The sequence below is a fragment of the Scyliorhinus canicula genome, chromosome 26 (assembly GCF_902713615.1).
Source record: "Scyliorhinus canicula chromosome 26, sScyCan1.1, whole genome shotgun sequence".
In the NCBI taxonomy this organism is placed as follows: domain Eukaryota; kingdom Metazoa; phylum Chordata; class Chondrichthyes; order Carcharhiniformes; family Scyliorhinidae; genus Scyliorhinus; species Scyliorhinus canicula.
Window position 1 is genome coordinate 24,624,205 of NC_052171.1, and position 27,727 is coordinate 24,651,931.

The following is a 27,727-nucleotide window of genomic DNA, read 5'->3' on the forward strand; positions in this document are numbered from 1 at the left end:
TGTGCTGGGATGAGGGGAGAGATTCCCGGGATGAGGGGAGAGATTCCCGGGATGAGGGGGGAGATTCCCGGGATGAGGGGGGAGATTCCCGGGATGAGGGGGGAGATTCCCGGGATGAGGGGGGAGATTCCCGGGACGGAGTCAGCTCCAGGCTCTGGCTCCGCCCCCGGGGGGGCTGCTGATTGGAGAGCAGCTTTGGAAGTTTCTTGTCCATCAAAGTGTCAATCAGAGAGAGGGAGAGGGGGAAGGAGAGAGAGAGAAAAGGAGGGAGAGAGGAGAGGGGCAGCGGGAGAGATGCCGCAGCTGCCCGGAGCCGATGATCTGGGGGCCAGCGATGAGATGATCTCCTTCCAGGACGAGGGCGAGCAGGAGGGGAAGAGCCCGGGCAGCGAGTCTGCCGAGCGGGATCTGGCCGAGGTCAAGTCGTCGCTGGTCAGCGAGACGGAGGAGCCGGAGCCCCGCAGCAGCTCCTCCGAGTCCGAGGTGAGGGAGGCCCCTGGGGGTGGGGGTCCCGTTCCCCTCTCCCCCTGTTTTCCCCTATCCCACCCCGGACCCCTCCTTACGCACTCACAGCCCCCTTCCCACTCACAGCTCTCCTTTCTCTCCTTCCTCTCTTCCAGGCTGACCGCCGTCCGCAGCCCAGGAGCTCGGGGAGTTTTGCAGAGAAGATCCGGGAATACCATCAGGAAGGTGAGAGCTGAGCCTCTTCCATCCCCCCTTCCTTCCATCCCCCCTCTCCCTCTCACCGCCCCTTTCTGCATCCACAGATTTCCAACATTCCTGGCAATTCATAAAAGTTTGATCAACTTTTTCCCTCTCTCTCTCCCTCTCCCTCTCTCGGCCATGTTCCCAAATTCCCAGTCAAAAGGCAAGATGGAGGTTTGTTCAAGGGAGCAGCTTACCCCTTCATCATGATCCCGGACTTGTCGGCTCCCTACCTCCCAACTGGATCCCTGTCCCCAGGGGCTCGCACGGTAAGTCTCCATAAACTTTTCCCTCCCAACTCGCTCGGGTTGTTTTGTTTGTTGGGGGCTGGGTGGGGAATCTGAGCCTCTGTGTGTGGGAGGGAGGGGGGGGGGGGTGCAGGAGCTTTCCCTCTTCCCACTCCTTCTCCCTCTTCCCACTCCTTTTCCCGTTTCCTTTTCCCAACTTCCCCCCCCCCCCCCCCCCCCCCAAGACTGGCCTCTCAGGCTTTTGTTCTGTGCTGTATGATCCGGGATGGGCAGACAGTCTGCGTGTGTCTCTCTCTGCTCACAAAGTTTGCAAAGTTTCGATGAACTTTCTGCACTTTCGGGAGGGCCCCAGGGCGGGTAATTTCCATAAAGCGATGGCCTCAGAATTTATTCCCCCGGGCTGGAGGAACTGAATACCAAAACCCTGGGAGGTAGAGAGTGAAACATTAGTGCCCGCTCTGAGGGAGTGGGGCAGACGCTCACTGGCTGACAGAGTGGGCACTGACTCTGCTGGATTTAGCTGCAGTCACTGTGTCTGGTTCCACTCCCTCTGTCTCCATCTGCCACCCTCCTGGTGTCCACCACTCCCACTCTCACTAGATGTGTCTGCACGCCAGTATCTGTGTAACTCTATTAATTAATTATCTAGTTGCAATGTCTCCACATCTCTCAATCTGTGCTCACTCTAAACTTGGCTCATTCTATTGTGATCTTTAGACTGAGCGAACGGGTTGTGTAGATTTTCAGGATGTGTTCATCCTCTGGGGCAAATGTTGGATCAGACTTGAGGTGGAACTTGTTGCTGTGAATGCGGCACTGTGGAATGGACAAGGAGCCCTACAATTCAGTCAAGGCTGTCAGTGAATCACTGAGCAACAAATGGTTTGTTGTTGTGAAGCAACAAACGGTAACTTGCTTCCACGCAGCTCTTTGCATGTCCCAAGGTCCCTCCATAGGAACATGGAAACAATTGACACCAAATCATAGAAAGGGATATTCGGACAGAGGACTGAAAACTTGATTAAAGAGGTTCTAACAATCATCTTAAAGGAGAATTGAGAGCGAGAGGGGCGGCAAGGTTTAGTTTGGGATGCAGACAGCTGAAGTCACGGCTGCAATGGTGCAGCAGTTAAAATTGGGTGTGTGCAAGAGATGAGAATTGGAGGATGCAGACTACCAAGATGGGGAGATGTTACTAGGTGTCTTGCTGCAAAAGCCCCATATACCCTCTGCAGCTCTACTGGTACATAGCAGAAAATGTGGAACTGCATGATGTATATCCTCGGGGAATCTGGAAACTAGGATAAGGATTTTGAAATAGTGATGTTTCTAGATGAGGAATACTGTCAGTCAACAAATATCGAGGTTGATGGGTGAATGGGACTTGTTGCGAGTTAGGATATGGACAGTCGATGTTTGGTTGGCCTCAATTTTATGTTGGGTGAGATGTGAGAAAACTGGTCAGGAGAGCATTTGATCAAAAAGATGTGGATGAGGGTTTCAGCAGCAGTGGACAGACAGTAACATTGTTATCAGTGAGTCACCCAAAGGTCTGGAGTAGTTATCGTCTGGAGGCATCACAGCAGCTGGAGAGTTTAAATTTGATGAATGAAAAATCTGGAATTAAAAAGCCAAATCGGTCTTTCAAGATGGGAGAGGTCATGGGTTTGGAAGGTGCTGTTAAAGGAGCCTGGGTGAGTGACAACAGTTACCAGTCGATGGTACATGCTGCTGCCACTGTAGTGGAGGGGGTGCCAATCAAGCAGGCTGTTTTGTCCTGGGTGGTGTTGAGCTCCTCGAGTGTTGTTGGAACTTCACTTAGCCAGGCAAGTGGAGAGTATTCCATCACATTTGTGACTTGTGCTTTGTTTGTGGTGGATAGGAGGTGATTAATCTCCACACTCTTCAGCCACTGGCCTGACCTTGTAGGTGCAATAGGTATGTGGCTGGTCCAGTAAGTTTTGGGTTAACTGACTCTCGGGATATTGATGACATGGGATTTTGTGATAGTAATGCTATTGAATGTTACGGGAGGTGGTCAGACTTGTTAGAAATGGTCATTGCCTGAACGTTATTCGCCACTTATCAACTCGAGCCAGAAAGTTGCTATGGATGAACACGGACTGCTTCAGTACCTTGAGAAGTTGCGAGTAGCACTGTGCAGCCATCAGTGACTGTTCACATTTCTGACCTTATGATGAAGGAATGTCATTGGTGAAATAGCAGAAGATAGTTGAGCCTAGGACACTAAACTGAGAAACTCCCAAAGCGATATATTTGGGCCTGAGATGATTGACCTCCAACAGGCACAGCCATCTTCCTTTATGTTAGGTATAATTCCAGTCAGGACAGAGTTTCCCCCTCGATTCCCCATGACATTTATATTTTTCCACTGGAACACCTTTGGCTAGGGCTGTGGGTTTCTGGAGCACCTGTTTCTAGGACCATAGCAGGGTTGATGTCAGGGTCCATAGCCATTGCTGTGCTGTGTCCAGTGTGAGCAGATGTAACTTTGTATTAGAAGGAGTGAACCGAATTGGCTGAAGACTGGCTTCTGAGATGGTGGAGAGCATGGGAGGCAGAGATGGCACTTTCTTGGTACTTCTGGCTGAAGATGGCCAGTTAAGGTTTCATGGGAAATTGTCTGGTTGCAGCACAGGTTGCTTAAGGAGGTGGGGTGGACCGAGCACTCCATAATGTTCCAGTCTTCCCTAGATGGAGTTTGGCCAATTATTGAAGAGATGGTGCAAGGACATTGCCAGGAACAACAGGCCGGTCAGTTTAACATTGGTGTTTGGGCAATGTTTTGGTGCCTGTTCGGGTAGACAGAGGGAGAATTCAGAATGTCCAAATTACCTAATAGCACGTCTTTCGGGACTTGTGGGAGAATCCCACGCAGACACGGGAAGAACGAGCAGACTCCGCACAGACAGTGAACCAAGCTGGGAATCGAACTGTGACCCTGGGGCTGTGAAGCCATAATGCTAACCACTCTGCTACTGTGCTGTCCAAATAAAAACAGGCACTTGGAGAGGTTCAAGTCAATTCGGGAGTGTCAGCATGGATTTGTAATAGACACATCTTGCTTGATGTGTCCAATGGAATGTTCCGATGAATGAACAGCAAAGGGCGATGAGGGCAATGCAATGGATCTCGTCTGTACGGATTCCAGGAAAATGGTTGACAAAGTGCCACATAAAATACTCGTTAACACAACTGCGAATGGTTCTGGAGATGAGAGATTTCATTTAGTTCAGAGAATGGATTGGTGAAACTGGAGCTGTTAAAGAAAAGGTTGAGTGGAGATTTTGTAGAGGTGTTCAAGATCACGGTGCGACTGGACTGAGTAGTTGCGATGAATTGTTCCCATTGGCAGAAGGGTTGAGAACCAGATGACACTGATTTATGATGTCTCAAAAGAAGCAATGGTGACATGAGAACCTGTTTTACACAGTAAGAAGTTTTACGACACTAGGTTAAAGTCCCAACAGGTTTGTTTCGAATCACTAGCTTTCGGAGCACTGCTCCTTCCTCAGATGAATGAGGAAGAGGAAGGAGCAGTGCTCCGGAAGCTAGTGATTCGAAACAAATCTGTTGGACTTTAACCTGATGTTGTAAGACTTCTTACTGTGCTCACCCCAGTCCAACGCCGGCATCTCCACATCATGGCTATTTTACATAGTCAGTAGTTCGAATCAGGAGTGCACTGCCTGAGAGCATAGAACATAGAACAGTACAGCGCAGAACAGGCCCTTCGGCCCTCAATGTTGTGCCGAACCATGATCACCCTACTGAAACCCACGTATCCACCCTATACCCGTAACCCAACAACCCCCCCCCCCCTTAACCTTACTTTTATTAGGACACTACGGGCAATTTAGCATGGCCAATCCACCTAACCCGCACATCTTTGGACTGTGGGAGGAAACCGGAGCACCCGGAGGAAACCCACGCACACAGGGGGAGGACGTGCAGACTCCACACAGACAGTGACCCAGCCGGGAATCGAACCTGGGACCCTGGAGCTGTGAAGCATTTATGCTAACCACCATGCTACCGTGCTGCCCCGAATGGCTGAGGAAAATTAAAACATGGCTTTCAAAAGGGAATTGGTTGCTTCGGAAAGGGGAAAGGTAGGGCAATGGGATGAGCTGATCTGTTTTGACAGAGATCCTCATTTTGTGCTGTAACCATTCGATGATTCTCTTCAGTAAATTTGGTGGACAAAGTAAAGCTGTTATGGTGAGCTGATGGTCAATGTTCTGGGGGACATGCATTGAAAGTTTAGAGCAAGAGATTAAGGGGATTATGAGGAAAAACATTTTCCGACAGGAGCCTCCAGCCTCAGAGTTCTGCAAGTGTAGACGGTCAATGATTTCCAGAAGAAATTGAATAGGCACGTCAGAGAAATAAACTTTCAGAGCTCTGGGGATACAGCAAGGGAATAGGACTGCCTGAATTACTCTACAGGAAGTTGGCATGGACTCAAAGGTCCAAATGCCTCCAACTGTGATGGTATGACTATCACTGCAAACAATCTTCATCCTTGTCTTTTGCTCTGATGTGCTGGGCTCTGCATATTGAGAATGGAGATATTCATGGACCTAGCTCTTCCTGAAGCAATGGGGGAGGGGTCTAGGTGGTAATCAACAGGAGAGTTGCGTGCTCATGTTGTGAGACTTCATGGGGTTCAGAGTCAATGTTGTGCGCTCCTCAACTGACTGAATACCTCTGGTATGCCTGTCCAGAATCCTCTGGTATGCCTGTCCAGAAGACTGGATGGGGCATATTTAGCGATGGAGATAATGAAAAGAGAAAACACTGAAAATACTCCGCAGTTGTGGCAGTCTCAATGGAGAACGAAACAGAGTTAACATTTCATCAGTCACCTTACATCAGAACTCGTATGTTAACTCATTTTCCTCTCTCAACCGATTCTGCCTGATCTCCTCAGTGTTTCCGCATTTTGTGTTTCTGGTTGATGTTCGTGATGATGGAGGTGTCTGGCTGTAGGGCACAACAATGTGAGACTGTTGCCTAGTCTGTGAGATAGCTCTCTGGAGTGCCGTATGTTAGCGAGGAGGATCTGCAGGTTGGACCAGACAAGATGTGATGCCTAACCATGGATTGGCCATGTGTGGGCTAAATAGCTGGCTTGTGATGCAGAACAAGGCAGCAGCACGGGTTCAATTCCCCGTACCAGCCTCTCCGAACAGACACCGGAATGTGGCGACTAGGGGTTTTTCACAGTAACTTCGTTGAAGCCTACTTGTGACGATAAGCGATTATTATTAAATGGATTCTGCAGGATTATTCAGCTTCATTGTTACTGTAGATTTGTTGTTGTTTAGTGGAGCTGGGTGACATGTTGGGCCTTTTTAGATTGCTGTGGCGTTATGTGATATGCAGGCTCGACCGCCAAGGATGGTAGATTCCATTCTAAACAGGACATGCGTGAACTGGGTGAGCCTTCATGACAAACTGTTATATTCATGGTAACCGTGTCTAATACTACATTTATTTGTAAAAATGTAAAAAAAATAAATGTAGAGTACCCAATTCATTTTTTTCAATTGAGGGGTAAGTTAGCATGGCCAATCTACCTACCCTGCACATCTTTGGATTGTGGGGGTGAAACACACGCAAACACAGGGAGAATGTGCAAACTCCACACAGTGTCCCAGAGCCAGGATCGAACCTGGGACCTCGGCGATGTGAGGCAGCAATGCTAATCACTGCGCCACGATGCTGCCCCTAATACTTCATTTATATTCCACATTTAATTTACTGAATTTAAATTCCCCAGCTGATGTGGTAGGATTCCAACTCCTAACTGAACGTCATTAGCCCAGGCCTTTGTGATCACCAATCCAGTAACAGGGCAGCAATGGTACCAAAGTATATGAGAGTTCAAAGGAGAGAAGTAGAGAAAGATGCGATTTCAGGCCATATCATGGGGTGTGCCCTGAGGGAGTGCTGCACATTGGGTGGGCAGGGCATTGTGGTTACTGCATTGTCGGAAGGACGGCCCAGTGGTTAAGTTGCACAGTTGGTGATATCTTCAAATTAAATATGAAATGCAGGTCACATCTTTTCTCTCTGCCCGATCTATTTTAAATAATGCCATATAATGCTGTTTGAATTAAGAAGGGAATCTCTCTTCAGTGTCCTGGTCAATATTTAACCCTGACCCGACATGATAAGATTGCTATTTGTGGGAAGATGTTAGGCTATCTTTCCTGCTTTACATTAGTGATGACACTTACAAAATGATGGTGAAGTGCTGTGATACATTCTGAGCTTGTGTCTAGATGTGATTTCATTTTTGCCAGTGCTCTTGAGGTGATGATTCATTTTTGTCTTCGACTCACGATTGATGTACAGCACGGGGTTAGATACAGAGTAAAGCTCCCTCTACACTGTCCCCATCAAACACTCCCAGGGCACATACAGCATGGGGTTAGATACAGAGTAAAGCTCCCTCTACACTGTCCCCATCAAATACTCCCAGGACAGGTACAGCACGGGGTTAGATACAGAGTAAAGCTCCCTCCACACTGTCCCCATCAAACACTCCCAGGGCAGGTACAGCACGGGGTTAGATACTGAGTAAAGCTCCCTCTACACTGTCCCCATCAAACACTCCCAGGGCAGGTACAGCACGGGGTTAGATACAGAGTAAAGCTCCCTCTACACTGTCCCCATCAAACACTCCCAGGACAAGTACAGCACGGGGTCAGATACAGAGTAAAGCTCCCTCTACACTGTCCCCATCAAACACTCCCAGGACAGGTACAGCACGGGGATAGATACAGAGTAAAGATCCCTCTACACTGTCCCCATCAAACACTCCCAGGACAGGTACAGTACGGGGTTAGATACAGAGTGAAGCTCCCTCTCCACTGTCCCCATCAAACACTCCCAGGACAGGTACAGCACGGGGATAGATACAGAGTAAAGATCCCTCTACACTGTCCCCATCAAACACTCCCAGGACAGGTACAGTACGGGGTTAGATACTGAGTAAAGCTCCCTCTACACTGTCCCCATCAAACACTCCCAGGGCAGGTACAGCACGGGGTTAGATACAGAGTAAAGCTCCCTCTACACTGTCCCCATCAAACACTCCCAGGACAGGTACAGCACGGGGATAGATACAGAGTAAAGATCCCTCTACACTGTCCCCATCAAACACTCCCAGGACAGGTACAGTACGGGGTTAGATACAGAGTAAAGCTCCCTCTACACTGTCCCCCTCAAACACTTCCAGGGCAGGTACAGCACGGGGTTAGATACAGAGTAAAGCTCCCTCTACACTGTCCCCCTCAAACACTCCCAGGACTGGTACAGCACGGGGTTAGATACAGAGTAAAGCTCCCTCTACACTGTCCCCATCAACACTCCCAGGGCAGGTACAGCACGGGGTTAGATACAGAGTAAAGCTCCCTCTACACTGTCCCCATCAAACACTCCCAGGACAGGTACAGCACGGGGATAGATACAGAGTAAAGATCCCTCTACACTGTCCCCATCAAACACTCCCAGGACAGGTACAGTACGGGGTTAGATACAGAGTAAAGCTCCCTCTACACTGTCCCCATCAAACACTTCCAGGGCAGGTACAGCACGGGGTTAGATACAGAGTAAAGCTCCCTCTACACTGTCCCCCTCAAACACTCCCAGGGCAGGTACAGCACGGGGTTAGATACAGAGTAAAGCTCCCTCTACACTGTCCCCATCAAACACTCCCAGGGCAGGTACAGCACGGGGTTAGATACAGAGTAAAGCTCCCTCTACACTGTCCCCCTCAAACACTCCCAGGACTGGTACAGCACGGGGTTAGATACAGAGTAAAGCTCCCTCTACACTGTCCCCATCAAACACTCCCAGGGCAGGTACAGCACGGGGTTAGATACAGAGTAAAGCTCCCTCTACACTGTCCCCATCAAACACTCCCAGGACAGGTACAGCACGGGGATAGATACAGAGTAAAGATCCCTCTACACTGTCCCCATCAAACACTCCCAGGACAGGTACAGTACGGGGTTAGATACAGAGTAAAGCTCCCTCTACACTGTCCCCATCAAACACTTCCAGGGCAGGTACAGCACGGGGTTAGATACAGAGTAAAGCTCCCTCTACACTGTCCCCCTCAAACACTCCCAGGGCAGGTACAGCACGGGGTTAGATACAGAGTAAAGCTCCCTCTACACTGTCCCCATCAAACACTCCCAGGACAGGTACAGCACGGGGTTAGATACAGAGTAAAGCTCCCTCTACACTGTCCCCATCAAACACTCCCAGGGCAGGTACAGCACGGGGTTAGATACAGAGTAAAGCTCCCTCTACACTGTCCCCATCAAACACTCCCAGGGCAGGTACAGCACGGTGGCACAGTGGTTAGTACGGCTGCCTGACAGTGACAGGGTCCCAGGTTAAATTTCCGGCTTGGTTCACTGTCTGTATGCAGTTTGCACGCGGTCCCCGTGTCTGCGTGGATTTCCTTCCATGGTCCAAGGATGCGCATTCGTGGATTGATCATGTTAAGAGTGTGCCTTAACCTGCACATTTTTGGACTTTAAGTCGGGTTGAGGGGATAGAGTGGGGGATTGGGCCTAGGTAGGGTGTTCTTTCAGGCAGGGGTGGTGCAAACTTGATGAGCTAAATGGCCTCCATCTGTATTGTGGGGATTCTATGGGTTCAATATATAATAACACTCCCTCCACTTTGTCCTTTCTGCCACAGCACCTCTATTGGTTAGAGAAAAATTCATTTAGTGACTCTAAATGTGACTGATAAATTATTAGTGTGTAGGAATCAAACTTGTGTCTGAATTCTGCCCAAATCCTCTGCTCACGGGCATCATGAAGTGGGCAGCTTGGTAGCACAGTGGTTAGCACTATGGCTTCACAGCACCAGGTTCGATTCTCGTCTGTGCGGAGTCTGCACGTTCTCCCCATGTCTGCGTGGGTTTCCTCCGGGTGCTCCGGTTTCCTCCCACAAGTCTCTAAAGACGTGCTGTTAGGTGAATTGGCCATTCTGATTTCTCCCTCTGTGTACCCGAACAGGCGCCGGAATGTGGCGACTAGGGGATTTTCACAGCAACTTTATTGAGTGTTAATGTAAGCTTGTGACAGTAAAGATTATTAAATTTTAAAATATCCCATCTCCTGTCGACAAAGTCTGTTAATGGGCTCATGGCTGCCAATTTGTGATCACAAGCCCACTATTGTGTTAGAACTGGGGTATAGCAGGGGACTGGCTCCACGAATGAGTCTGTATTGGGCTATGGATGTAGGGAGGTGGGGGGGCGAAGCGTGCTCCGCATTAATTTGGGATGTGCCTATCCTGGCTAGGCCAGCATTTATTGCTGATCCCCATAGCATTAGCTATGAGGAGCGGTTGAATAAACTCGGTTTGTTCTCGCTGGAACGAAGGAGGTTGAGGGCGACCTGATAGAGGTCTACAAAATTATGAGGGGCATAGACAGAGTGGATAGTCAGAGGCTTTTCCCCAGGGTAGAAGGGTCAATTACTCGGGGGCATAGGTTTAAGCGAGGGGCAAGGTTTAGAGGAGATGTACGAGGCAAGTTTTTGTAATACAGTGGGTAGTGGGGGCCTGGAAGTCGCTGCCAGAGGAGGTGGTGGAAGCAGGGACGATAGTGACATTTAAGGGGCATCTTGACAAATACATGAATAGGGTGGGAATAGAGGACCCTGGAAGTGTAGAAGATTTTAGTTTAGACGGGCAGCATGGTCGGCACAAGCTTGGAGGGCCGAAGGGCCTGTTCCTGTGCTGTACTTTTCTTTGTTCTTTGTTCAATTGCCCTTCATAAAGGTGATGGTGAGCTTCCTTCTTGAACCGCTGCAGTCCATGAGGTGTAGACACACCCACAGTGCAGTTAGGGAGGGAATTTGAGGATTTTGACCCAACCACAGTGAAAGAACGGAGATATACTTTGAAGTCTGGGTGGTGAGTGGCTTGTAGGGGAACTTGCAGGTGATGGTTTTCTGTGGCATATGAGACCCTTCGCTTTCTAGACGGTAGAAGTTGCAGGTTTGGAAGGTACTATCGAAGGAGCCTTAGTGAATTCCTGCAGTGCATCTTGTACGGACTGCTGCTAATGTGCATCAATGGAGGAGGGAATGAATGTTTGTGGATGGGGTTCCGATCCAGTGGGTAGCTTTGTCCTGGATGACGTCCAGTTTCTTGTGTTGTTGGAGCTGTACTCCCCCAGGCTAGGGGAGAGTTTCCATCATACTCGCGACATGTGTTTTGTCGATGGTGGACAAGCTTTGGGGAGTCAGGAAGTGAGTTACCCACTGCAGATTTCCCAGCCTCTGACCTGCTCTTGTAGCCACAGTATTTATATGGTTAACCCAGTTCAGTTTCTGGTCTATGGTAATCCCCCCCAGAAAGCTCTGCTTCAGTTGTACAGGGCATTGGTGAGACCACATCTGGAGTATTGTGCACAGTATTGATCTCTTTATTTAAGAAAATATGTAACTGAATTTGAAGCAGTTCAGAGAAGGTCTCCTGGGCTGATACCAGGAATGGGTTGATTGTCTTGTGAGGAAAGTTTGGAGAGACTAGTTTAGAGGACAAAGTGGTGACTTGATTGGAACCTTTCAGGCCCTGAAGGTCTGTCTGGGTTTCCTCCGGGTGCTTCGATTTCCTCCCACAGTCCAGAAGATAGGTTAGGTAGGATGGCCATGCTAAATTGTCCCTTCGTATCCAGGGATATGCTGGTTAGGTTATGGGGTAGAAAGAGGTGGTTGGGTGAGTGGATATGGTAGCGTGCTCGTTCGAAGGGTCAGTGCAGCCTCGATGGGCGAATGGCCTCCTTCTGCACTGTGGAGGTTATATGACAGGGCGGATGTGGAAAGGATGTTTCCCCTTGTCGGAGAATTAGAACGAGGAGGCACTGTTTAAAAATTAAGACTAAGGTGGGGGTTTTCTCTGAAGGCCGTGAGTCTTTGAAACTCTCTTCCTCAAAAGGCAGTGGAAGCTGAAGCTTTGAATATTTTTCAAGCAGAAATAGATTCTTGATTAACAAGGGGATGGAAGGTTATCACAGAATCATAGAATTTATAGTGCCGAAGGAGGCCATTCGGCCCATTGAGTCTGCACCGATCTTTGAAAGAGCACCCTACCCAAACCCACACCTCCACCCTATCCCCATAACCCAGTAACCCCACCCAACACTAAGGGCAATTTTGGACACTAAGGGCAATTTATCATGGCCAATCCACCTAACAGCACATCTTGGACTGTGTGAGGAAACCGGAGCACCCGGAGGAAACCCACGCAGACATGGGGAGGACGTGCAGACTCCGCACAGACAGTGACCCAAGCCGGAATCGAACCTGGGACTCTGGAGCTGTGAAGCGATTGTGCTATCCACAATGCTACCGTGGCCTTGATGTCAAAGGTTGTCACTCTCACTTTGCCTCTTGGTTTAAACTCTTTTGTCCACATTTAGACCAAATTTGAAATGGGGTCAGGTGCGGAGTAGCCTGTCATTGCTAAAGGTGCATGGAGTGAATTAAAATCCTCCTTCATTTCTGGGCTCTCCCTTTGTGGAATGGGTCTGGGGCAAATTGAGCTGGTTGCGAGCACACTCCTTTTTTGTTCTGGTTCACCCTGTGTGCACACCTCGACATTCCTGCTGTCATGTTAATGCAGAGAGTCAGATGGGCTCAGGGGGCTATTGTTGGAACGGGAATTAATTGCACAGAACCCGAGAGGGCATTCTGTCAGTAGATTGAACTGCAAAACTCTGACTGAGTGGTGTCTCTCTTTGCCACTCTTGCAAACCCTCTTGCTTTTTAATTTGTTCATCTCACTCTACCTTTCCCCGTTAACCCATTCCCCGTTATTGGTGGGGTCTCGATCAGTGCCTGATCCTCTATCCACAGTTGTAAACTGGTTTGAGTCAGTGACGAGTTGTTCCGTTCTGTTTTCATTACAAACATCTGAAGTATGTAGTGGTGAGCGGCTGCTTCACAATCACCCCTCTGTTCCCAGTGTGCAGTGTGGGAATAAGCTGCCACCTTCTGGAGATCTGTGCTCTTGAGTTGCCTGCTGCCTCCCCCCCCCCCCCCCTCCACTGCACCCCAGCCACAACCATGCAGCACAGAGCAACTGCAACACTTGGGATGTGAGTGAGGTCGCAGACTTTGGTGGAGAGGAAATGCGAGTTTCAGGGGCTGGAATGTGGGAAAACCCGATTCCCTTTGTTTCCTTTCTGAACAATCCTCCCCTGTCCCCACTCTTGAGTACACTCCTCCACCCCCTCGCTCTTATCCTGGTCTCTTTAAATTCTCTTCACTGTGTGCAGCCCATTAGTTGCACTGTGTGGTCCTTTTTCAGTTTGCTTCCGAGGCACACATGCACATTTCTTGAATGGAAGGCTGCTTGTGTGCGTCCTGTTTCAGTCCTGCATGACATATTTCTAATTAAGAGCATAACATAAGATACGGGAGCAAGAGTCGACCAAATTGCCCCTTGAGCCTCGTCTGACATTCAATACTTTCAAGCCTAATAATCTGCCTCAACTCCACTTTCCCCCTCTTCCTCGCGTAGCATTTAATTCCCCAAGAGACCAAACATCTGCCCCCCCCCCCCCCCCCCCCCCCACCTTTGAGCGAACAGGGCTCCTGAAAAGGTTTGGGACCATGTAGGTGGAACTTTGTTCTCTACCTAAACCTGTCCTGTACCTGCCCTGGGAGTGTTTGACGGGACAGTTTCAAGGGAGCTTTACTCTTGGTGTCTGATTCTTGTGAACTTAATTTTGCCTTTTTCTCATTGTGTGATCAAGGGACCTATTTGCAAAGTGTGAAAATTGAAATGTTAGCTGGGTCTTGTTTGCAGCTGTAACACTTTCACACAAATCCTTACAAGTTTTGGTTTCATAAATGATGACCCTACGGATGGAATCCTGGAATTTTCAATAGTTAATAAAATAAAAAGACTTTAAGAGCGAAATGTTCAAAGCAAACTGAATCGATTGTGAAGAGCCAGTTATTGTCAGTGAATCACAGACAGGAGACGGAGAATCCTAACATCAGTCCCTGTCTGTGTTTATTTGTTGGATCTTAATTATGTTCTGAGAGTGGGGTCAGATTGTCTGGGTAAGAGCAGGAGTTGCTGCTTGTGATGGCCACAAAGAGTGAATACCATTGACTCTCCAGGTCAGGTGGAGGTCATTTGGGTCAGTCTGCCAAAACGTTGCTGCCTGTTTTTTTTTCCATGGAACCGTTCCTATAAAGTTTCTCTGCTAAAGTGTGGTTCCCAGAATTGGATGCATTACTCCTGCTGAGGTTGAGCCAGTGTTTTATACAATCTCACTGGGAGCTCTCTTAGAAGAGAGCTTCTAAGCTCTCTCAGTAGAAAAGAGAGCTTTTCTACTCTCTGCCTTAATAAAGTCCAGGGTTCCGGCTGCTTTATTAACTGCTTTCTCAACCTGCCATGCCACGTCTAATGATTTGCACACATCTCCCCCCAGGACCTCTTGTCCTGCCCCCCCCCCCCCCCCCTCCTTAGAATTGTACCTTTTGTCAAATATTGTCTCTCCTTGTTTTTCCGACCAAATTGAAGCACCTCACATGTGTCTGCATTAAATTGCATCTGCCACTTGTCCGCCCATTCCAGCTCCTGTCCAAGTCCGACTAACGTCTCTTGCTGTCCCCCTCGCAGACCACAATACTTCCAAGTTTTGTGGCTTCTGTTAATTATGCCACTTCCACCCAAGTCATGGTCATTACTATAGACCAAGAGAAGCAGTGGTCCTAATATCGATCTCTTGGGGGTTGCTTCCTCCACAAAACAATGATTCACCGCTACTACCACTGGTCCAATTTTAATTTGATTGCAACTGTCCCTGTTATTCCTATGACTTGGTTCGCAGGTCTGTTGTGCCACAGTTTTCCAAATACCTTTTGGAAGTCCATGTGCACCTCAACAACCAAATTGGCCCCATTAATGCCATCTGTTACCTCTTCAAAAATCTCAAGCAAGTCGGGTAAACATAATTGTCCCCCAGCTGGTTTTCCTGAATTAATTCCCACTTGTCTTACTGACTGTTAATTTTGTTCTAGATTATCATTTCTAAAAATTTTCTCAACTGAGGTTCAGTGGTCTGGGCTGTAGTTGCTGGATGCGACTTTGCACACCTTTCTGAACAGTTGGTAATTCTCCCCTCTTCTGGCATCAGGCCGATGGGAAGCTTATTGTCAGCACCTCTGTAATTTTCATGCTTTATTTCCCTTTGTCCTTGCACGCATATTCTCTGACCCTGGTCATTTAGCAAGTTTAGGTACAACCAGACAATCTAATGGCTCTTTTTCCATATTCACCTCCTTCTATCACCTCCTTCTCCATCAATTTGGAAGCATTTACTTCCTTGATAAAGATGGAAGCAAAGTTATCATTTAGTACCTGAGCCAAACCTCTGCCTCAATTCATAAATCTTTTGGTCCCTAATCAGCTCCACTGTTTTGTTTTATTAATCATTCACTTTTGGATTCCCTTTGTTTGCGGTCAGTGTCTTACTCGCTCTCTCGCTGCTACCCTTGTTTCTGTTTTTTACTTGCCCTCTTCATTCAGCCTGATTCTCGGTTGTATTACCCAGCTCACATATTTTTAATGGGATTACTGGCAAGGGTTGTTGCCTATCCCTTATTGCCCTTGATTTCTAATTGCTCGGTCACACCAAGGGGCATTTTAAGCCCGGAAAGTTATATGGCCTCCCGTGCCCTGGGGACCCTCTGGTCGTGCAGATGACCCACCCTGCTACATGTTTCCCAGTGTCAACGGGAAACTCCATTGACAACAGGAGGGACGAGAAGATTCTACCACCTACCAATGGCTGACTATCTGCTCTGCCACAAAACGCACGGTCGGTTCCACAGAAGCCCATGCCCATAGAGTGGACCACATCGCTGTGGGCCTGGAGTCACCTGTAGGCCAGGACGGGCAATGATGGCACAATTGTTTCCTAAAGGGTATTGGTGAACTGCATGACAACAATTGATGAGAATTGTCATGGTCAGCATTACTTTTCATTTCTAGCTTTATTAATTGAATATCAATTGTCATGGTGGGATTTGAACCTGAGCCCTCAGAGTATTAGCTTGGAACTCTAGACGATTAGTCAGGTGACATTTCCACAGTACCACCATCTCCCCATCTGCAAACATATTCTTTTTCATCTTCCTCGCCATTCCAGGGAGCTCTTGCTTTATTGGTCCCAGTTCTGCCCCTTGTAGGAATCTACCGTGACTGTATCTGAATTATCTTTTTGTTAAAGTCAGCCCATTGCAGTATTTATTCCCAGTCCTGATTGCACTTTTTTGAAAAACTTGATCAGATCCCTTTGACTCTGTTAAAAGCTGCATAGCTGCCTGTGTAGCAAGAATTGTTAACTCGTCTGTCCATTCTCAAGTTATGTTCATCACTGACAAAGCTGGCATTTATTTTCCATCCTTGGTTGCCCTGCAAAGATAATTTGGAGCACCTTCTTGACCTTGTGTGGTGGTTTGATGCAACTGACATCTGTGCCCCTTTTGAGAGAGGTCCTTGGGGAGACCCAGATGGTCCGGTAGGTCACCATTCCAACGTGGTGAGGATGGAGAGAGGGGGAAGAATGTGTTTTGAAAGATAGGTCCACGAAGCAGAGAGGAGAACCGAGAGGGACATTGTCAGACTCTGAGACTGTGGCTTTAAGTGCCAGGTTGGTTCAGTGGGTAGTGTGTATTCCTGCGTTTGAGTCAGCAGGTGCTGGGTTCAACGACCAACCCACAAGCTGGAGCACAAATTCATGTTGCGATTGCCAGCAGGATGCCCAAGGACCATGGCATTGTTCAAGGGTCAAGCTGTTATGGTCAATACTTGTCCTCGACTAAATCTTACAACACAAGAGTGACTCCACCTCAAAAGTACCTCATTGATTGTAAAGTGCTTTGCAACATTGTAGTGGCTCGAGACATACACTGCAGGGTTCCAGTGGTTAACAAAGGGGTTTATTGCTGAAAGACGGAGGCAGTTAAGTAACATGCACAGAACACAATATAACAGGTCTGTACATTTCAGCTCTAGGGTCCAAACTGCTCCTAGGACCATGTGCAAACTCCCTATTGGCCCAGGTTCATGTGCTCCTGCGTGATTGGCCCAAAGCCGGACCTGCTCCATTAGACATCCTGTGGTCTTAAATGGTGTTGCATAAATGCAAGTCTTTTAACATTTCCTGGTCAGTTGGCTTGTTGATGTTTGTGGGATCTTGTTGTGTTTAATCTGGCTGCCATAGTTTCTAAACTTGGCACTTTTTTTGAACGATACAGCGCAGTACAGGCCCTTCGGCCCTCGATGTTGCACCGACATGGAAAAAAACTAAAGGCTATCTAACCTACACTATGCCCTTATCATCCATATGCTTATCCAATAAACTTTTAAATGCCCTCAATGTTGGCGAGTTCACTACTGTTGCAGGTAGGGCATTCCACGGCCTCACCACTCTTTGCGTAAAAAACCCACCTCTGACCTCTGTCCTATATCTATTACCCCTCAATTTAAGGCTATGTCCCCTCGTGCTAGCCACCCCCATCCGCGGGAGAAGGCTCTCGCTGTCCACCCTATCTAACCCTCTGATCATTTTGTATGCCTCTATTAAGTCACCTCTTAACCTTCTTCTCTCTAACGAAAACGACCTCAAGCCCATCAGCCTTTCCTCATAAGATTTTCCCTCCATACCAGGCAACATCCTGGTAAATCTCCTCTGCACCCGTTCCAAAGCTTCCACCTCCTTCCTATAATGAGGCGACCAGAACTGTACGCAATACTCCAACTGTTGGGAGAAGAAAGCAGGAGCAGTAACAAAAAGTCCTTCTGGGCACACTGCAATTCCCCAAATTTCGAGCTACTGAGAGTGTGGCTACGAGCAGAGGGGTACAGCACATCTTGAAGTTTCATGTTGGCTCATTCGAATTATTCATCAAGACGGGGAGAGTGATTCTTCTCTCTGTGATCCAATGTAATGACCTCACTCAGTGAGGAGAGAAGGAAGAACTTGCTTTTATCTGGTGCGTTTACTGTTCTCAGAATCCGATTCACCTGAAGAAGGAGCAGTGCTCCAAAAGCTAGTGTTTGAAACAAACCTGTTGGACTTTAACCTGGTGTTGTAAGACTTCTTACCAGAATCTGTAGGAAAGGGTGGGCTGTGGGCTGCAGATGGCAGAGGGCTCTGGGATGAGAACGGAGTAACTAAGTAGGTTTCGTTTGGAATTTAGGCAGGGATGTAGTAAGAGAATGGAGTGTTGTGTTCTGTGTGATGGCTGTTGCAATAAGGTACACAGAACGTCCAGTTGCTTAACTAATAGGTGTTTTATTAAAACACGTAGAAAGATAACAGTCAGATTGCTACACAGTCACTGCTATATGATTTCTACCGGAACTACTCTAACTGCAACTATCCTCTTGTATGACCTACCACCGACTGGCGGGTCTCTCTGGTCACGTGAAGGATGTCTGGCGTCACCAGCTGTTTGGAGGTCGCATCATTAACTATCTATAAAACAGGGCAACGCAGTGGTAGCACTGCAGTCTCACGGCACCAAGGTCTCAGCTTCGATCCCGGCTCTAGGTCACTGTCCGTGTGGAGTTTGCACATTCTCCCCGTGTGTGCGTGGGTTTCCTCCGGGTGCTCCGGTTTCCTCCCACAGTCCAAAGATGTGCGGGTTAGGTGGATTGGCCATGCTAAATTGCCTGTAGTGTCCTAATAAAAAAGTAAGGTTAAGGGGGGGGTTGTTGGGTTACGGGTATAGGGTGGATACGTGGGTTTGAGTAGGGTGATCATGGCTCGGCACACCATCGAGGGCCGAAGGGCCTGTTCTGTGCTGTACTGTTCTATGTTCTATGTGTAGGGTAGGTGGATTGGCCACGCTAAATTGCCCCTTAATTGGAAAAAATGAATTGGGTACTCTAAATTTATTTTTTAAAAACTCCCTATAAAACTGCGCACAGGTATATCACCACATGAAGCACTGGGATTAGGTTGGGATTGTTTCAGGATTGGGGCAATAGGATTAGATTGGGATTGATGAAGGACTATGGGGAGCAAGCAGCTTTTCACTTCTGGTCAAGACTGTTGCTTGGTATTTTATTTTATCCATTGCCATATTCTGACTACATTTTGATTCTTTCCAGTACCTGCAGATGAAGTGGCCTCTGTTAGATGTACAGACGGCCAGCTGTCTCAAAGATTCACCATCTCCCATCCATCTGGTGAGTAACATCAAACATTGTGTGAGTTGGCTGGAGCAGTGGGCCAGGCGATTAGCTGAACACTTTGACTGGAGGAGTACGTTCATTCTGGGTGGGTTCCCTGACAAACTGGCGGACAGACTTCATTGGGGGAAAGGTATGATGTCATCCACGTTGGAATTCAGATAAATTCAAGTGTTTTAGAAATAACAAAATAATGATTATTGAGGAACTGTGAATTAGCAGAGAGGATCGACATACAGAAATCATTGAAGTGCTGGTGAATGTTGGCTTTTTTCTTCAATGGGGTTGGAATAGAAAGGGGAAGTTTTGCTTCTGTTATAAAGAGCTCTGGTTGGACCCCACCTGGAATATCTGTGTTTGTTTCTGAGCAGCACATCTCAAGAAGAATATGGAGATGTGTGACAGATTGACCAGCGTGATACTGGGACTTAAAAGGGTTTATTTGTGATGACTGGTTGCACAGAATAGGTTTGTGCTCCCTCCACCACCGACGTACAGTAGCAGCCGTGTGTACCATCTACAAGATGCACTGCAGGAACTCACCAAGGTTCCTTAGGCAGCACCTTCCAAACCCACGGCTAGAACATAGAACATACAGTGCAGAAAGAGGCCATTCGGCTCATCGAGTCTACACCAACCCACTGAAGCCCTCACTTCCACCCTATCCCCGTAACTCAATAACCCCATCTAACCTTTTTGGTCATTAAGGGCAATTTATCATGGCCAATCCTCCTAACCTGCATGTCTTGGACTGTGGGAGGAAACCGGAGCCCCCGGAGGAAACCTACGCAGACACGGGGAGAATATGCAGACTCCGCACAGACAGTGACCCAGCGGGGAATCGAACCTGGGACCCTGGCGCTTGAAGCTACAGTGCTATCTTTTGCTACCGCGCTGCCCATCTAGAAGGAGAAGAGCAGCAGATACCTGGGAACCCCACCACCTGGAGGTTCCCCACCTTACTGGGCAGCACATTGTCACAGTAGATAGCACTGTTGCATCACAGCGATTTCCCAAGTTCGATTTCCGGCTTGGTTCACTGTCTGTGCAGAGTTTGCACGTTCTCCCCGTGTGTGCGTGGGTTTCCTCCGGGTGCTCCGGTTTCCTCCCACAAGTCCAGAAAGACGTGCTGTTAGGTGGATTGGACATTCTGAATTCCCCCTCTGTGTACCCGAACAGGCGCCGGAATGTGGCGACTAGGAGCTTTTCACAGTAACTTCATTGCAATGTAAATATAAGCCTACTTGTGACACTAATAAAGATGATTATTATTTCGAAAAATCTCATTGTTTCTTCACTGTTGCTGGGTCAAAATCCTGGAGCTTTGCCCGAACAGCATTGTGGGAGTACCAACACCACAGGGACTGCAGAACTTCAAGAAAGCAGCTCATTAACACCTTCTCGAGGGGCAATTAGGGATGGGCAATAAATGCTGGACTAACGACATCACCCTTTAACCCCTAACCTGCCTCAGGAACGCACATACCCCTCCCTCCCCACCCACTTCAACATTTCTTTGTATCTGCAGTGTTGTTTACCTCAGACTGGACTGATGGAAGTTTGAAGGATCCTTGGATGTGGAGAAATCTATTTCATATTTCTTATCAATGGGCCACAAGGATTGGGGCAACTGTGGAAATTTGCTGATTTCTGTGTGTCTCTTTGTTTCCTGTAGACAAATAGGTTGCCTCTAGTGCAGCATGCTCACCACATGCATCCCCTCACTCCACTCATCACCTACAGCAATGAACACTTCTCGCCAGGGAACCCAACCTCACATCTATCCTCTGAACTCGACTCCAAGGCCGGTGAGTAATGAAATTTGCCTCCAACCTCGGCCTTTCTGCAATCCTGACCACCATCTTGATTCTTTTCTTCCTTTTCCCCCTGTGTTGTAGGACTCTCTCGGGTTCCACACCCCTCTGAGCTGTCTCCTTACTACCCGCTGTCTCCGGGCGCTGTGGGACAAATCGCTCACCCACTGAGCTGGATCATGCCACCGTAAGAAATTCTTTAATTTCTCTCTCCTACCTCCTGCCAGCAGGCCGTCGTTGCAATTCCTGGAGATAAGACAATGGGTGGATTCTCCTGTCAGTGGCACTGTGCCCACTTCGGCAGTTACCGGGACAGACATTGACCCTAAACCTTGGTGACCATTGGTTCTGACCTGGCCATGAGTGATGGAAGAAAATGGTCTCTCTGTTGTGGGAGAGATGGGGCCCTGGCATCACACCAGTTATTGAGAGAGCAAGGGCATATTTCATCAGCATATTTCTTGACTCCAGATCATCCCAAAGTGCTTTACAGCCACCAAAGTAGAGCTCTCTCATCCTCGAGTCAAAGATTGTGTCTTCAAGCCCCACTCGTGAGACTAAGCCACGTTACTTAGGCTGACACTCCGAGTGTCAATTCTGAAGAAGGTGTTGTCTGATGGGTCAAATGTTAAACCAAGACCCCAGCTGCCCCCTCATATGGACATGAAAGACCCGATGGAGGGAGTCTAACCCCAAGATTAAAATCTATCCGATAGCCAACATTAGTAAAACGGAGGCCACAATTTTAACCCTGTATTGGCAAAGATCCATGTCGGACGGAAATCCTGGCTAGATTCTCTCATCACTATCATATTGCTGTTTGTTGAATATACTGCACGCAAATTAACCCTCATGTCTTCTACTTTGGGATAATCTGAGAGCACATTTGCTATAGAAATACAAGTTGGTCATTCTAGAGGGACCTTAACTCTGCATCTACTCCTGTGCTGTGCCTGTCTTGAACACTTCAGCACCAGATGTGGTGCAGTGACATGATGAGCGGTAAGAAAGATCTAAAGGAGCAGCATGGCCTCAAATCAGCGAAGAATTAGAATGATAGAATCTTGGAGCAGAGAAGGAAGCCATTTGGCCCTTGGAGCCTGTATCGGCAGTCGAGTTGAAATTTGAATGGCGTCTGGAGTTAACGGAACTGGAGTCCCTTGCAACCCTCTTGAGTCCTGCCTGGTGGTGGTTGGTAGGTGAGGAGTTGTGGGGGGTGGCAGAAATTGGTCTGGGGTTGGGAAGGATTGGGGAATGGCCACGAGTTTGATGAGGGAATGTTGCCAAGCTGCTGGGTAGTGGCTTTTGATTTATTATTTATTTCCTCTCGTTTAACTCCTATTTTGTTTGTCTTGAGTCAGCGGAGTGAGATTTCAACTTGTTCGTTGATGTTGTTGTGTCCCAGGCAAAGTCCACCGCTCTATCCGATTCCAGCAGGAAGCTTCCGGCCCTCGTATCACACAGCGCTGACTGTCAATGCTTCCATGTCCAGGTGTGTGGAAGGTTTTACATTTTCTGTTTAACGTATTATTCAGAAGAATGCAGTTTCACATTCCTCCTGTGACCAGTGTAGAGACAGTCGAACTCTACAGCTTCCATTCCCTGTGGCATGTGTGAGGCCAGTGCATTCCTATAGCGCCTGCCTTCCCCTCAGTCAGTGTGGGTCCAGTGCAGCTCCACTGCCCCACCCCGTCCCACTTTCAGCTTGGGTTCCACAGAAAAGATTGTTACTTGAAATTATAGCTCATGAAATTCAAGAAAAATGATTAAACCGCTTCGGAGATTGTGATAAAGACAGAAGTTAAAGGTCATGGCTGTCGATTTGAATTGGAAGGAAGTGGCTAGTGATGCCCCAAAAGCATCTGTTTGACCGATTAAACACTTAGACTAATAGAAAGTCACATTTCTAAGACAGGTGATGGCAGGAGGATTGTCAGTGTGCTAACAGTTGGAGAGGAGGCATTAGATTAAGTGGATGAAACAGTGGCAAATGGATTTCAACACAGGCACGTTTGAGGTAATCTGTTGACTACAATAGAAAGGTCCGGATATTATTCAAATTATGAAAAGTGAGGAAAGAATGAAGGTCCAAAAAGATTTAGAGATCCATGCGCACATTTGACTAAAATATTACTGGTCAGTCACACAAATAATCTGAAAAGTTTGTCACATGTTCGCCGTTATATCCAGAGAGCTAGAATATCAAAGGGAATACATTTTGCTGCAGCTGTCCAAGGCTTTGGATGGAGCACATCTGGAATACTGTGCACAGTTCTGGCCACTGCATGTTGGAAGGAAGGCTGCACAGATTGTCTAGAATGTTACCAGAGTGAGTTTAAGCAGGGAGGGAGGCAGAAGACGGGAAATTATAGGCCGGCTAGCCTGACTTTGGTCATTGGTAAGATTTTTGAATCCATTATTAAGGATGAGATTGCGGAGTATTTGGAAGTTCATGGGGCTACAGACATGGGGAGAATGGGCAAACACCATACATCTGAATTTCTAATTGAGTGAGTGTGGTGGATGTCTGGAGTTTGCTGCCTCAACTGGTGGTTGAGGCTAAAATACTCAACTCATTGAAAAGGATCTATATCTGAAATGCTGGAACCTACAAGGCCATGGACCAGGAACTGTAAATGAGCGGCTCGTAATTTTGTCTCTTTTTTTGGTTGGTGCTGAATGGTCTTTTTCTGCACCGTAACTTTTGTCTGGTTCCATGATTTCCCTTTCACACAGTGACTGAGCAGATGTGAGATTGGAGTGGAGAGTTCAACGAGGCAATAGAGCTTTTAAAACAAGAGCTAAGATAGTTTTGGTCTCCCTGTGATTCAGCTAATTGTAGGTTTGGTTCAGTGTGGCGATATAGGCTAGATTATATCTGAATTTTTGAAATAATTTTTTCCAATTAAGGGGCAATTCAGCGTGGCCAATTCACCTATCCCGCACATCTTTGGGTTGTGGGGCTATGACCCACACAGACACAGGGAGAATGTGCAAACACCGTACATCTGAATTTCTAATTGAATGAGTCTTGAACTGACTAATTGAGGGTGCTGTGTCTGTTGCCTGACACAGCTCTTAGTTCACCTCGCTTCTTGACTGATTCTTCTTCTTTAAAGGTTTTCCCCTCACATGGCCCCAGCACCACATGCTTCACATGCAACTGGGATTCCTCATCCAGCTATAGTAACAACAGGTATCAAACAGGAACGGCTTCAGAACCAACCCAGCCCCAATGATACCTCGTAAGTATGCTGTTCCATTCTTACTATGATAGGCTTTGGAAGTTGAGCAGTAAATAGAATGATTTACATATTGTATCAATTGGCTCTTATTGGGTGGAGGGGAGTTAGGGCTGGTAGTTCTGGGTCAAGATTGACGAGGGCTTTAACCTTGACTACCATGGTGGTGGCCATACTGAGAAAGGAAGATTCATTTCCTGGCACAAACTTCCTGAGATATTGGTTCCAATGGGAAGATGTTTTAGTTCATTGGGATTCTGCGCAGTGGGAGTGAATGGTTGCAATTGTGTTCACTGGACCTGGTCCGCCTCCCGAGAGTGAAGTACCAGAAGTGTGGATTGAGATTAGCATTGGAAAGGGTGTGTGTGTGTGTCTGCGCGTGTGTGTGTCTGCGTGTGTGTGTGTCTGCGTGTGTGTGTGTCTGCGTGTGTGTGTGTCTGCGTGTGTGTGTGTCTGCGTGTGTGTGTGTCTGCGTGTGTGTGTGTCTGCGTGTGTGTGTGTCTGCGTGTGTGTGTGTGTCTGCGTGTGTGTGTGTGTCTGCGTGTGTGTGTGTGTCTGCGTGTGTGTGTGTGTCTGCGTGTGTGTGTGTCTGCGTGTGTGTGTGTGTCTGCGTGTGTGTGTGTGTGTGTCTGCGTGTGTGTGTGTGTGTCTGCGTGTGTGTGTGTGTGTCTGTGTGTGTGTGTCTGCGTGTGTGTGTGTGTCTGCGTGTGTGTGTGTGTCTGCGTGTGTGTGTCTGCGTGTGTGTGTCTGCGTGTGTGTGTCTGCGTGTGTGTGTCTGCGTGTGTGTGTGCGTTTGGGTATGTGTGTGTGTGTCTCCAGCTTCTCTTCATGTGACCAGTGTGTTTATTTCAGGAAACCCCTGGTAGTGAAGGAGGATGAGAAGAGGAAGCCTCACATCAAGAAGCCACTGAATGCGTTCATGTTGTACATGAAGGAGATGCGGGCTAAAGTGGTGGCAGAGTGTACACTGAAGGAGAGTGCTGCCATTAACCAGATCCTGGGACGCAAGGTTAGTCAGGACCAGGGCCAGGGTGGGCCCAGTATATTACGATGGAGATGGCTGCAGAACATGTATTGATTTTGGATCTAGGAGTCTGCTGGTCCCTGGTCAATGTCTCCACATTATCACTTTAATATCATTTTAACATGTTCTACAAGTGATTTCCATTTCTTGTTTGATGATTGTCCCTGTGATGTGCCTTGTGACACTGTGAAATTCGAGGTGCCGTATTAATAAGGGAAAGTTAGGGCCAATATAGTTCGGTCATACAAGTAATCTAAAATAGAATACAGTTTTTTTTTCTTTTTTTAAAATAAATTTAGATTACCCAATTATTTTTTCTATTAAGAGGCAATTTAGCGTGGCCAATCCACCTACTCTGCACATTTTTGGGCTGTGGAGGTGAAACCCACGCAGACACGGGGAGAATGTGCAAAATAGAATACAGTTAACGTAAGAGAAGTAAAATTAAGACATGGAATGGCAGCTCATCCGAGTGGAATGTGTGCCTGGAGCGGCACGGTAGCACAGTGGTTAACACTGTTGCTTTACAACGCCAGGGTCCCAGGTTTGATTGCCGGCTTGGGTCACTGTAGAGTCTGCACGTTTTCCCCGTGTTTGCGTTGTTTTCCTCTGGGTGCTCCGGTTTCCTCCCACATTCGAAAGGTTTGTAGCTTAGGTGGATTGGCCAAGCAAAATTGCCCTTAGTGAACAAAATTGCACTAAGTGTTGCGTGGGGTTACTGGGCTATGGGGATAGGGTGGAGGTGTGGGCTTAGGTAGGGTGCTCTTTCCAAGAGCTGATGCAGACTCGATGGGCTGAATGGCCTCCTTCTGCACTGTAAATTCTATGAAATACAAGTTGTTATTCTGGCTGTATTTGGTCGAACCTGGGCCCAGATCCTGATTGAAGCTGATTCTAGAAAGCTTCTTCATTGGAAGATGCTCCCCTCCCATGAGCTTGGGGTGGATGGGATAGCTTTAGCGGGGAGGGACGGGAGAATTGTTGACCCCCAGGGTCGTCTCTACTTTCCTGCAGTTGAACACACTCCTTGTATCTCCTGACAGTGGCACGCTTTGACTAGAGAGGAACAGTCGAAATATTACGAACTCGCAAGGAAGGAACGACAACTCCACTCTCAGCTCTACCCTGGGTGGTCAGCACGGGACAATTATGTGAGTATCCAGCCTGGGTTGAGCAAGGGCAGGCCACTGACCGTGGGAGGCGGGAGAGGCTGGGAGATGTGATTGGAGTTGGAGGGTGTATGAAATTGGAACCCCCCCGAGCTGAGTTCTCCTGGGCAGAGCGAAGGAGACGGAAGGTTAGCTCAGGCCAGCTACACCAGAAGGTCATCAGTGCCATCGCCATTCTCTGACCATCAGAGCATAATGTTTGTCTCACTGATATCTCTTGGGTGTGAAAGGGAAGCACTAATTCTGAAGTATCTATTTGACAGGGAAAGAGGAAGAAGAGAAAACGGGACAAGCAGCAGACAGAGACAGACAGTCGAGGTGAGTTTTTTGAAGCTTGGATGTGTGTGTTTGGGTCAGCTGGATGTCAGAGCTTCAGGAAGCCAGCATTTTGTGAGGGATTACTGCCAGACTCAAATGGCTTCATTCCGCCTGCTCCTGATGTGGGCTGTTTCACCTGCTGGACAAACGGGTTGTGAATGTAGGGTGGCGGCAAAATTCCAGGGTTCCCAACAAACAAACATCCCCGAGACTAAGCCTTAACTAAGGGCCACATCAAAGGTAAAATCAAAGCCTATAGTGTAGGGGGTGGCATATTGACATGGATGGAAGATTGGCTAGCTAACAGGAAACAGGGAGTCGGCATAAATGGGTGTTTTTCTGTTTGGCAGGATGTGCTGATTGGTGTGTCACAGGAATCAGAGCTGGGGCCTCAACTCTTTCCAATTTATATAAATTATTTGGATGAAAGGACTGAATGCGCAGTTGCTGAATTTGCTGACAACACAAAGATAATTGTGAAAGTAAATTGTGATAAGGACATAAGGGGGCTGCAAATTGACAGGTTAAGCGAGTGGGCATGAATATGGCAAATGGAGGATAATGTGGGCAAATGTCCATTTTAGCTGGAAGAATAAAAAAGCTCTATCTAAATTTGAGAGATTGAGGGATCTGGATGTTATAGTGCATGAATCACAAAAGGCCAGTTTAATAGGCATAGCAGGTAATTAGGAATGTTATTAGAATGTTACCATTCATTGTGAGGGGAATTGATGATAAAAGTCGGGAGTTTATGCTTCAGTTGTATACATCTGGAGTATTGTGTGCAGTATTGGTTGCCTTATTTAAGCAAAGATGTAAATATATTGAAAGCAGTTCAGAGAAGGTTTATTGGACTAATACCAGGAACAGACAGGGTGTCTTGTGACTAATAGTTGGACAGATTCAATTTATATTCACAGAGTTT

The 27,727-nt window shown here is 47.7% G+C and overlaps 1 protein-coding gene across 2 annotated transcripts in view; it reads left to right on the forward strand.

The window, feature by feature from the left end:
* The first annotated feature begins 219 nt into the window (after positions 1–219).
* LOC119957387 (transcription factor 7-like 2) overlaps positions 220–27,727 on the forward strand; it is a 35,091-nt gene continuing 7,583 nt past the window's right edge. For both annotated transcript variants that reach the window (XR_005458792.1, XM_038785343.1), the window contains exons 1-11: positions 220–483; positions 621–690; positions 862–974; positions 19,155–19,232; positions 20,911–21,043; positions 21,134–21,236; positions 22,455–22,541; positions 24,169–24,294; positions 25,144–25,300; positions 26,359–26,466; positions 26,748–26,802. Coding sequence is in view for 1 of the 2 variants with exons in the window: in XM_038785343.1 (XP_038641271.1) it covers positions 295–483; positions 621–690; positions 862–974; positions 19,155–19,232; positions 20,911–21,043; positions 21,134–21,236; positions 22,455–22,541; positions 24,169–24,294; positions 25,144–25,300; positions 26,359–26,466; positions 26,748–26,802 (1,219 nt within the window). In the remaining variant the exon portion in view is untranslated. The remainder of the gene's footprint in view (positions 484–620; positions 691–861; positions 975–19,154; positions 19,233–20,910; positions 21,044–21,133; positions 21,237–22,454; positions 22,542–24,168; positions 24,295–25,143; positions 25,301–26,358; positions 26,467–26,747; positions 26,803–27,727) is intronic.